Below are 12917 nucleotides of genomic sequence, written 5' to 3'. Positions count from 1 at the left end.
AGGCTCCGTATTGTGATTGGCCACAAGGAGAGGGGGTCGGGGATGCAACCGCAGTACTGAGGTCTATGAGACCCACAGCGCCTGCCCCCAAGGGACATGGAATTACAGATAGAAGGGTTGGGTGAGAGAAGGAAGACGACGCTGGAGGCAGCCTGGATCCCCGCTACTAATTATGTATTCGAAACTGTCCTCCTGCCCAGAGCTTGGCTTTAAAATAAAAACAAATATTTGTATAAAAGCTGCAGATTAAAAAAAAAAAAGAAGATTGAAAACAACTTTTGAAATCTCATATAAGATTCTGTGATTGGGTTTACATATGGTAGAGTGCAAAGTAGTGTGTAAGTGTAACATTACCAGGTATTTATTACTTCTCACAGTGACCCCATTAGTTCCCCTGACAGTGTCACAGTTGCTGGCTCAGGATGACACAATCATAGAAATTCTGGTGCCCGTGCAGTTCTTGGCTGCCTGGCCCCTGCTGCAGCCTCTGATCTTGTGAGTTCCTGCATAGCTACAATGTTGCAGTCTGATCACTGGGGGAGAGGAGACTGAAGAAATGCTTCCCTCCACCTGCAGCAGACTGATGACATCATCTCAGCCTAGACAAAGTCACGGGACTGCAGCATAAGGATGGCTGATAAAAGGTCTATTTTTTTCATAAACTGTTGCTGAATATTGGGAGATGTCAGGAATGTATTTAGACAGATTTGTTTAATTACTGGAATGTCCATTATAAGCATTGCTGATATTTGTGTATTCCAGGTCTCTTCTAAAGCTGCCCCCCAGGCAGGTAAAACATTACCGTTTAATCCAGTCATGCATTCGCGTATGACTACCATAAAACAAGAGTTTCTCCCAGTTCCCAGACTCCCATGATCCTCTGCACAGCACCACCCATACTGGAGGGGCAGCACTCTAAGCCAATAAGGATTTTCTGCATTGCACTGTTCTGTCAGTCTCACTTCCTAAACATACAGGAGGGAAGAGCAGAGGGATGACCTTATCAGTTTGCTGCTGCACCTCATTGTCCAATCAACTGTCTGGGGAGGGCTGGTGACCCAGCCTTACTGCCTAACTGCAGTGGAGAAAAGTGAGGTCGCCAACCTACCTAAGAAGTCTGGCAGGGGCGTATAGATTACAGCAGTTTCTGAACAGATTTACAAATATTTGACCAGATCGGAGAGCTCCCAGTAAGTATTTCAGCTTTTGCCTGAAGTTCAGCTTTAAACCATTTTATAGCATGCGTTCTTTTCAGCTTGTGAAGTGTCCTTTGGTGGCGGCTGGCGTGGATAACGCGATAATAGGAAGCGCAGAAAGTTCGCTCCGTCCACAGATGTGATTCTCGGATAAGTCACGCAGATAACGCTCTCTACCAGAATGTAATTGGATTGGATCCCCTTTGTGAAACATGATTTATTGTACCTCTCCTACAATCCCGGCTTTACATAATTATCTGCTCAGACAGAGATATTATGTCCCCAGCTGTGGTCTGGTGCTGTGACCACGGGGAAGAACTGCAAATTGGACATATACCTTATAAAGAGAACTGATGCGGCTTCACTACTCCTGGGAATATGTTTGTCTGAAACGACCTCCGTCACAATATTTACCCTTGTAAACGACAGGGCTAAGGAAAGACTGTAGAGTATATGTAGACAGAGGCGTGTCCCTAGCAAAAAATATCTGAGTAGTACCAATTGCAACAAGCAAATCAGCAATAAGAAGGTACACATACAAATGAAGGCTACAGCCACAGCACCACACAGAACACACATATACACCGATCAGCCACAACATTATGACCGCCCGTCTAATATTGAGTAGGCCACCCTTTTGCTGCCAAAACAGCCCTGGCCCGTCACAACATGGACATCACTAGACCTCTGAAGGTGTGCTGTGGTATCTGGCACCAAGCCATCAGTAGAAGGGCCTTTAAGTTGAGAGGTGAGGCCTCCATGGATTGGACTTGTTTTTCCAGCACAACCCACAGATGCTCCATTGGATTGAGATTTGGAGAATCTGGAGGCCAAGTCAACACCTCAAACTCATTGTTGAACCATTGTTGCAGTGTGGCAGGGAGCATTATCCTGCTGAAAGAGGCCACTGCCATCAGGGAATACCGTCTCCATGAAGGGGTTTACTTGGTCACTAACAATGTTCAGGTCGGTGGTACGTGTCAAAGTAACATCCACATGAGTGTCAGGACCCCGAGGTTTCCCAGCAGAACATTGCCCAAAGCATCACACTGCCTCCGCTGGCTTGCCTTCTTCCCATAGTGCATCATGGTGCCATCTCTTCCCCAGGTAAGTGACACACAGGCACCCAGCCATCCAAAAGTTTTAGTTTCCTGCAGAATCAGCTGCTCCCCTGAGCACTGGCCCCGATATCCTGTTTTAGGGTGACTCCTTTCCCTTGCATGATCCTATGGACCCACCCTTGTGTGTGCTAGTAAGCTGTGCATGCCTCCACAAACACACAGGTATGGCAAGGCTATCCAGTCCTCAACTCCCCACAGCTAGTAAATGGACGGCTGCTGGAGAACAGTGCTGTCCCTTGTGATCTTGTACTGGACACGAAGTTCCGGGAAGTGGAGCTGAGAGAGTTGGAGCTGTACAGTAACATGATGATGGTAAGTGCTTGGGCAAAATGTAAAGACATACTTTGCTGGGGAATGTATATTTGATTGATTCGGATTCATTATTGAAAAAAAGTTTAAGCGTTTAATACAGTAAACTCTGTTATCTGGTATTCAACTAACCAGAACTCTCATCTAACCAGACAAAAAAAATCCCCTGTGTACTCAATGTTCTGCTGATCTGCGGCATGTATTATCCTGGAAACGAGTGTGTGTGTAATGCGCCCGGCTGAACTCTGAATGGGTTAGGATCACAACTGCGGATAAGGTTTTCAGGAGGGTGTGGAACGCGGCAGTCAGTCTTGAATCCCAGGTTTCACACTCAATCAATGGCGGAGAGTTTGGGATTCACGCATCATGTGCCGTGTGAAACTCAAATTTTATAATAGCGGAAGCAGGCGAGTTATTCCAGTCATAACCCCGAGTCCCTTTTAATAGAGGCGTAATTGTATATGCAGATCGTACTCGTGATGATAAGAGTTTTAGGATAGCAGGGCGTTCCACTGTAGTCTACTCTAAACATTTACTTTGGATATTGAAAGGAAGTATGAGGTAAGTAAGTCAATGTATAATAGCAAGAGTCTAAGACCTCACAGCGTACTCTCAGCAGTATCCACAGTAGGAGCAAGTTAATCTAGACAGGTGATTTTATATCAGATTTCCGTACTGCAGAAATATCCATAGGTCCCATGTATAGCAATACAATGGATGCAACATAGAAGGGAACAGAGTACTTGCGCTTATGCTGAGCGGGTTTTGTAGCTCCAGGGTTCCTCTTGAGGGAGGTAGTAGAGGTCCTTCCTAAGTGTGCCTCCTGTGGGGTCAGTAGAACTCCAGGTTCCTGGCGTTATTAGGGCAGCAACCCTAATAGTAGAACGCCATCTTTGTCTCTCAGGCCCGTTTAAATAGCCCGCGGATGCGGACGTGACGTCAAGCGATCGCGGGGCACTTCCGCGTTCCAGCCTGGAGCGCATAACGCCTCCCCCAATGTGGGAGGCGGCCTGCGACGAGACACACGGCCGATGCGCTCCATGCTGGAACGCACCCTGGCCCCGGAACGAACACGGGTAACGTTACAGTGTGACGGTTTGTCTTAATTTGCTTTTGATTACTGCATTTCAATATTAATAAGAAGTCACTACAGAGTTTATGGTATGGAATGGTATAGTATGGGGTATGGCATTAAGACATATTTCTAATAGTAACTCTTAAGCAACCAGAAGCTACATTTATCCAGAATCTACCAATCCCTGTGGATACCGGATAACGGGGAGATTGCTATGCTGCTTTAAAGTGACATTTAAAGTGACATTAAACCCTCAGATTTTTTTAACATAAACCAATACTGTAATGTGTGCCTTACTGTAATCCATGGTAGTTTCCCTTCTCTTTGCTGCTCTTCCTTTTAAATCCTCATATCTTCTCATGCTGGACAGAGCTTCTGATTTGCAGCAGACTGCCTTGTCTCTGAAATGGATACATGGTGTCTGTGTGCAGGTTCACAACCTGAGCCAGCACTACAGGAAGAGGCACTCAGCTGTAAAAGGGAAGTTCTCCCCCAGCATGAGAAGATATGAGGATTTAAAAGGAAGAGCAGCAAAGAGAAGGGAAACTACCATGGATTACAGTAAGGCACACATCACAGTATTGGTTTATGTTAAAAAAATCTGAGGGTTTAATGTCACTTTAAGTTAGAAATGTGTTTGCTACAACCTTTCTTCTTCAGCGACACGTGCTATGAAATGCAGCTCACAATGACTCCACTCATTTCAGTAGTGTTTGGCCTTCAGATATTAATTTTCATTGCAGAGAAAACATTATCCAAAAGGAGGATTCTAGATCATATCGCTGGAGGGGCCTTCATCTATTCAGCCCGTGTCAGCAAGGTCAGAACAACTTATCCTCTCACCATATAATTCGCTCCATCGCTAACAGGCTTTCGCCCGAGCCCTCCAGCCAATCAGGAAGCCGCCATCTGCCTAGAGACTCCCAGCTATAATAATACAGCAGAGGGTAACATTTTTCTTTCCATTTCTGACAACGATTTCCAGCGTGTCACGCCACATCTGCTATTTGCAGGGATCACGGAATAAGAAGCTTTCACGTAACTAAAATTCATGGGTACGGCCGGAACATCATTAAAGGGCCCGTGACTCTGCAGGCATCCTAAAGCAAACCTGTCATGCTGACAAATGAAGCTAGCCTTCCCAGCCATCGCTGCCAGCCATAGCCCTCCGCCAGCAGCATTGTGGAAAATATAAAATATATCAGCACTGGTTGGTGCCTTGTATCAGCTGGCAAGGTTACTTTCTTTTTTTTAGCATAAACGTTTATTGGTAAAGAAGAGAAGATATGTATTAATAGAAACAGTACATTGGTGACAATATGATAAATGACATTCAAAATCAACAACATACTGTACTATAGTTGTGCAGACTCAATAACATATCAAGCATCAAATATGTCTAGAACAAGGCATAAGTGACATCATATTTGTTGTGTGATTAGATTATATAACAAATATACTTCGATAAGTAAAGTAAAAGAAAATAAGTAAGAAGTATAAAACATACTACAACAGCTTCAAAACGTTGGTGATGGACGCCGGCAGAGAGAGAGGAGGTGACATCACCTGGCGGGATAAGGTATGCCGCCGGGTCCCCTCCTCTCCTGAGAAACCTTGACCGAGTGCCCGAATTTTCAGAGGGGGTCATTTTGGTGTCACCCCTCCAATGGTGTCACCCGGGTGTGGGCCGCACCCCCCTTGTGATGCCACTGCTTGAGAGTTACTATTAAAAATAGGTCTAACTATACCATAACATAAACTCTGTATTGACTTCATATTAATATTGAAATGCAGTAATCAAAAGCAAAATAAAGACAAATGGACACACGATCTTTTCCAGGATAATACATGCCGCAGATCAGAAAACAGTGAGTACACAGGGGATTTTTTTCTGGTTAGATGAGAGCTCTGGTTATTGAATACCGGATAAGTGAGAGTTTATTATACTTACCTTACTGCTCACTTCCGTGGCAATGGGGGCCAATGGTCCTGCATTGTGTTTGATGACATTGGAGACAGGGCAGCTGATTGGAGAAGATACATTTATCTGGGAGGACTGAAAGTCACCACCAAAACTGGTGGAGAAGAAATCAACAGGACCACGGCCTAGTCATTTTATGTATCAGATCCTCCTAAACTAAACGAGGGACCTATTATTATTATTATACAGGATTTAAAGAGCGCCACCTGTTTGCGCAACACTTTACAATATAAAGGGGGTACAGTACAGTTACAATACAATTCAAGCCAAGATGGTTAGCAGGGGGTGTTATGTGGTGGGCAGGCACTTTTTATGTCTTGGGCGAGCCTCCAGATCCACTTTAATGTTTTTATGTATTTTCTTTCTTTTATAATGTTCAGAAAAAGAATAAAAACAATTATTACTAAATAAAAATATTATTTGAATCAGATACTAGGCTAACCTTAGCTGCTCTGCTGAATGATCCAAAGAGTAATTTCAAGTTTCACTAACACTTCCGTCTGCTGGCTCATTTTTGTTTTAACATATTTTACAAATGTACTAAATATGTAAACAAACAAAAATGTGAAATCATAAAAAGCATTAATTAAATGAGAACTATGAGGCGAGTGCTTTTCACTCACCTCATAGTTCTAGCCGACCTGTGACAATGAGACTGTCACAGGTCGGCTCAGTAGATCGGGAGGTGAGCGAACACATACCGGCGTTCGCTCACCTCTCGATCCTGTCACAGCTCTCTGCCATGACAGGGGGCGGGTACAGCTGGCTCTGCCTCTAGATAGGCAGAGCCAGCTGTCACTCACGCAGCTGGGTGGATCTCGACATCGATGTCGGGATCCGCCCCGGCTGTGGCGTCTCAGTATACCGCGAGCTGCAGCTCGCGGTATACTGAGCTTAGGGTGACGGGAGGACGCTAGTTTGTGTCCTACCGTTACACGAAGGAGAACTATGGGGAAAACCCCCATAGTTCTCCTTTAAAGTTAAAAGCGGCAATATAAACTCAAAATATGCACTCACCGAAAACATACTATACCATTCCTACTCCCAACACAAGTCTGAGTCAGCCGGTGAGTCAGTCATGCGGCTGATTACTTCTCTCCACAATTGTGAGAAAGAGTAATTACATTGAATCTGGCCATACACCTATAGATTATCTGCAGATTTTCTCTGGTCAGAAGGAAAAAGTGCAACAGATTCCTCCATCTATGCTAAACTGCAGATAATCTATAGGTGTATGGCCAGCTTAAACCAGAGAGAGCTCCCTCTAGTGGCTAATCGCAAATATTTATTTTAAAGAAGAACCCCAGGGGAAATTTTTTCTTAACCCTTGCAGTGGGGCTACCCCTGCACTGCAATGGTTAAGTGCTCACTTTGGTCTAGGGCAGAAAATAACAAAGTTATACTCACCTGATCCTCGGAGCCGGCATGCTGTTAGACTGGTCCCTGGAACTTCTCTCCACCTCTGCTGCAGCAGTCTACGGTCTGTGAGTCATCACATCCAATACACAGTGTATAGGACGTGAGGACACCGAGGGGCATACCATCGCTGCAGCAGAGGATTGGGTGAATTTAACTTTATTATTTTCCTCCCTAGTCTAAAATGAGGACTTAACCCTTGCAGTGCAGGGGTAGCCCCACTGCAAGGGGTTAAGATTAATTGCCCCAGAGTTCTGCTTCAAGATAACAAAAACAGTGGAAGAGCAAATTGCAAAATTAGTCATATCAAACATAACGTTAAGGTAAACACTGCGATAATAAGTCACATTCATTTACTTGCCCCTAGTGCAGGGGTAGCCAAACTCCGGCCCTCCAGCTGTGGTGAAACTACAAATCCCCTGATGCATCTCTCTCGGGGAGTCATGTCTGTGGCTGTGAGAATCTTGCAATGCCTCATGGGATTTGTAGTTCCACCACGGCTGGAGGGCCGGAGTTTGGCTACCCCTGCCCTAGTGTCTCCCACCTGGAGCTAACAGCAGGGAAAGCACATCATGCCATTATGGACAGGTGATGTCCTACACCTGATGTGGATCCCCTACAGAGAATTACGATTGTCATACGGCGGCCCCATCCTGCCCCGATTATCGTAAGGTTCAATCAGCGGTAGTTAAAAAAAACACCTGTACGATTAACGCACGTATTTTGGTTTGCGCATGAGCAGTGTTAATTGTACGACTTTTGACGTGCGAAACCGCCACCAACCTTGCGAAAATCGTACGATCGGCTGAAGTTTTCGAACATGCAGGAAAGAGAAAAGTCGTACGATTGTACAGTACTGGCGGTTGCACACTCTCCCATACACCTTACGATTGTCGTACGAAAAGTCGATCGCATACGATTATCGTACGATAATCATAAGGTGTATGGGCACCTTTAGGTGTACCGCCTCTGCTATACTTGGGAAATACTCTTCTCCACCCAGTACCAACACTGCAACACAGGTACTGTATAGCTATTGCAAAAGTCTGCATCCTACCTTCTATTAGGCACACCGGAGTGTCACTTGGCCGCCATGCCAAAGACCCGTTGTTATGCAGAACGCACATCTTCTTTGACGGGCCCTTGAGTCTGTACCCGTTCTGGCAGTGGAACCGGACCACGGCGTTTTCAAAGAAGACGCTAATGCTTTGTGTTCTGTATCCATTTTCCGGGACCTCTGGGATAGGACAGGTGGCCAGGTCTTCAAACCCTGAAGAAAAGAGACAAGCAGATTGCAGTGGTCAGGGACAGGATCAGCCAATCAGTCCTCTAAGCCACTCTGTAGTTTTAAAATTAAATTCTATAAAAATTGCCACTGCGAAAGCAAAATGTTAATACCTCAGGAGCAGGTGGGGAGTCCACTGTAAGGAGGATTTATCAAAAAGCGTTTAGTAAGTATAAAACGGAGGGGACAGTATCGGCATTCCAAAACTACAAAGAATGTAACAAAAGATGTAAATTGGTAGTCCGTGCAGCTAAAATTGAATGTGAGAAATATATCGCCGAAGTTAGTAAAAAGAACCCCAAAATTTTTTAGCAGTACATAAACAGTAAAAAGGGGAGAAAGGAACAGATAGGCCCAATAAAGGACATAAATGGGACGGTATTCTCGTCGGTATTCACCAAGAAAACAGACGGGTTTAATGTACATGGTAAGATTCAAAATTTAACAAGAAATACACCTCAGTGGCTGACTGAAACTGGGATACAACAAAGTCTTAAACTACAAAATGCAAATAAAGCATTAGGACCTGATAATCTACACCCCAAGGTACTCAAGGAACTGAACAAGGAGATAACAAGACAATTGTTCCTAATTTTTAAGGAATCCGTAATGGCTGGTAGAGTGCCAAACGACTGGCGGAGGGCTAATGTGGTACCTATATTCAAAAAAGGGTCAAAATGCCAACCGGGGAACTATAGATCAGTTAGTCTGACATGCATAGTATGTAAACTATTAGAGGGAATTATTAAGGTCTACTTAGTGGAATTCGTCCGGGATCATGGCATAATAACGGATATGCAGCACGTATTTAGGAAGGATCGTTCTTGCCAGACCAACCTGCTGACCTTTTACGAAGAGGTAAGTAGAGATCTGGATGGAGGGAGGACGGTGGACGTAATACAGGTGAAACTCGAAAAATTAGAATATCGTGCAAAAGTTCATTTATTTCACTAATGCAACTTAGCCGTCTACCAGGAGATTTTGGAGCACTTCATGCTTTCTTCCGCAGACGAGCTCTATGGGGATGCTGACTTCATTTTCCAGCAGGACTTGGCACCTGCCCACACTGCCAAAATTTTTCCGGGATTGTGGATCTGGGTTTTCATGAGCTGTAAGCCATAATAATCACAATTATGACAAATCACGGCTGGAACTATCTTGCTTTGCATGTAATGAGTCTATTTCATATATTAGTTTCACCTTTTATGTTGCATTAGTGAAATAAATGAACTTTTGCACGATATTCAAATTTTTCGAGTTTCACCTGTATATCTGGACTTTTCCAAAGCCTTTGATACGGTGCCACATAAACGCTTGTTATACAAGCTAAGGGATATGGGCATAGATAAATTAGTGTGCACGTGGATAGAAAACTGGCTACAAGAATGTGCACAAAGAGTATCAGTAAATGGCACCGTTTCAGACTGGGCGGAGGTCATGAGTGGCGTGCCCCAGGGTTCTGTGCTGGGTCCCATGCTTTTTTCACCTATTTATTAATGATATCGGGGAGGGAGTGAATAGCCATGTCTCAGTGTTTGCTGATGATACTAAAATTGGGAGGGTAGTAGACACAGATTTAGACATTATAACAGGAGGACCTGGAGAAAATCGGGGAGTGGGCAACTGTATGGCAGATGAAGTTCAATGTCGATAAATATAAGGTAATGCACCTTGGAGTAAAAAAATAGGCAAATGGACTATACACTTATGTGTGTGCCACTAGGGAAGTCGGAAACGGAGAAGGATTTGGGGGTCATTATAGACCGCAAATTAACGAAACAGCTCGCAGTGCCAGGCTGCTGTAAACAAAGCAAGTAGAGTCCTGTCCTGTATTAAGAAGGGAATGTATTGCAGAGACAAGTCTATAATTGGGCCTCTATATAGATCGTTGGTTCGGCCACATCTGGAGTATGCGGTCCAGTTTTGGTCACCGATACTCAGAAAAGATGTCCTTGAGCTGGAAAAAGTCCAGGAGGGCAACCAAACTCATTACGGGGTTCAAGGAACTAAACTATGAAACAAGGTTATTAAAATTAAATATGTTCTCTTTGGAGGTTAGGAGATTAAGGAGGGACATGATTTTCCTGTATAAACTATTCAAGGGCGACAGCAACATTATTAACAAACTGTTTACGGTTAGCTCTGTAACAAAGACCAGAGGGCACAACCAAAAATTGGTGGAAAAAAAAATGTCAACACACAGGGCGCAAGGGGTTCTTCACAGTCAGAGCGGTTAAGGTCTGGAACTCGCTGCCGCAGGAAGTGATCTCAGCTAAGAGTGTGGAATCATTCAAGAAACTGCTAGTTCCTCGGCGACCATAACATACAGGGGTACAGGTACACCTAAGAGCAAAATCACACATGGACTAATACACACGCACACACCTGCTCAAACATAAATGCATACACACAATAAGTTGGACTTGATGGACTTATGTCTTTATTCAACCTCAAATACTGTGTAAAAAACTGGAGAAGACGAAATGTGGAGCTGTTTCCCATGGCAACCAGCTTCTCTCTTCAGTTGGTTCAGGTAAGGTTTGAAAATGAGAGGTGGATGCTGACTGGTTGCCATGCACAGCTGCTCCAGATTTTGTCTGCTCCAGTTTTGATAAATTCCCCTCTGAGTCTCACCTTGAAACCTCAGACAGAGTCGTACAGAGGGAGGCGTCACTGTTACTGAGTTAGGACTCTTTTCGTTACGGCCAGGACTAAACATAAAATGTAAAATATGTTGTTTTTGGTTTTTTATTTAAAGGGTTATTAAACCCTATTTTGTTTTGGTCTATGAAGCAGTGTGCACCCGCACAGACTCCGTGGGACATCAGGAGAGGAGGACAGAGGAGTCAGCGCTGGATCGGAGGCCCGCAGCAGCGCTGGAGGGACAGCTAAAAACTACAGGAAAGAAGAAGATGATCGGATTAAGAGGCAGGGGGGAGAAGGAGGAGGTCACATGACTGGCTAGTGGACTGCAGGAAAAAAGAAAAAACTCCAGAAAAAAAAAAAGGTATGCATGGAGCCAATTAAACATATCTGGGAAGGCGGTGCGGGGACGGCACAGGGAGATGCAGGGGCCAGAGTACTCCTTTCATTTTATATTTCTATAACAAAAACTGCATATAGAGATAAAAAGGAATGTTATAAAATGTCAGTTTAAAATATTTTTAATATTTATACGTGTTAAGTTAACCTGGCCCAAAACCATTACAGACTTCCTTTAAAGGAATTGTAAAGTCCCAGCTATCCTCTTATAACATCAGCATTGTAATAGGAATACATACTAGACTTCTCTTTGACAATGCAATCAAAGCTTATTTGAAAAAATCCCTTTTATGTAGTGAGCGCTGCCTTCAGTCTGCCCACCACTTTCACCAACTTCCTGGATTCCCAGTGCGCTTTGCATCTCTTTACAGAATTCTAGATGGATCTGGTTATTAGGATTGGGATAGAACTTATGGCAATTCAATATAGAAATACATTTTTATGTTTAGTTTTTCACCATAGATACCCTTTAACATAAGCGGTACTTTGCACCATTTTTTGAACATCTTCCAAGTGTCAGTGGAATTCATACAGAGAAGAGTAACAGAAAGCCTTGGAGAAACAGAAAGGTTGAATAAACATTCCAAAGATTTCCAGACAAAACTTTCCTTTTTCAGAAGAACTCAAATTCACTTAAACTCTCCGGCATTCCCTGACAACTGAAAAATCACTTTTGGATCTGCTGAGCCTTGAAAGCACAAACAAGGGGTTGCTTGGCGTTGGTGGTTGAGATAGAAGCTTCTTTCCATCCTTACAACCCAAAACTCAATCACTTTAGGAACACAGTGGTGACCCCACGAAGCCCAATCAATACTTCCTTGTTCATATTTGATCATCAAACTGCGAACTGACTTCATGCAATCAATAAAGTTTATTTAACATCCTCCTTTGTCTACAAGACGTGTTTTTCTTCCTTGGCTCCTCTGTGTACGACAGTCAGCTTTTGTGGAGCGTGGATGCGAGCGGGTCTGGCAGCGGCGAGCGTGAGGTGGGGAGGAGGTGCGGCGCACAGCGTGTGGAGCTGTGAACAGGGCCAACTGATCGGAAGCCGATTAATCGATTATTGAAAAAGTTGACAACTTTTTCAATAATCGATTATAATCGATTATGTCGATTAGTTGTTGCAGCCCTAATCGTTTTTGAAAATAATCGTTAGCTGCAGCTCTAGTAAGCTTGGAGAAGCCATCGTTGGAGAATGAACGTCTGGGTCTTTCAAAGAGACAATATTCTCAAACTTCTTTGTTATCATAAACTAGTTCATGTGAAGGACATTCCGAGATAAAAGTGTAAAGGTTTTGGAGGATAATCAGAATAGAAGATGTTCAGAATTAAAGTTTTAAGGAACAAGCAGACTTCTGTGAGCAAATCCAATAAAAGAAAAATACAAATTGCCATATTGTCTAAAGAGAATCTGCCATTGAATCTTGCTTGTTACAGTACACAAGCAACCAATGGAAAACTGACAATATGTGGCCGGTGTGGTTTAGTATTT

The 12917-nt window shown here is 43.8% G+C and overlaps 1 protein-coding gene across 2 annotated transcripts in view; it reads right to left on the bottom strand.

The window, feature by feature from the left end:
• The window catches only part of SUSD4 (sushi domain containing 4), a 116492-nt gene that overhangs the window by 54083 nt on the left and 49492 nt on the right, over positions 1-12917 (bottom strand). For both annotated transcript variants that reach the window (XM_018556525.1, XM_018556526.1), the window contains exon 3: positions 8156-8368. In XM_018556525.1, the coding sequence (XP_018412027.1) occupies positions 8156-8368 (213 nt within the window). The remainder of the gene's footprint in view (positions 1-8155; positions 8369-12917) is intronic.

Source organism: Nanorana parkeri, unplaced genomic scaffold (genome assembly GCF_000935625.1).
Source record: "Nanorana parkeri isolate BGI_ZX_2015 unplaced genomic scaffold, ASM93562v1 scaffold240, whole genome shotgun sequence".
NCBI classification, from domain to species: Eukaryota; Metazoa; Chordata; class Amphibia; order Anura; family Dicroglossidae; genus Nanorana; species Nanorana parkeri.
Note: the sequence above shows the minus strand (reverse complement) of the source record. Positions and strands in the feature narration are given on the sequence as shown.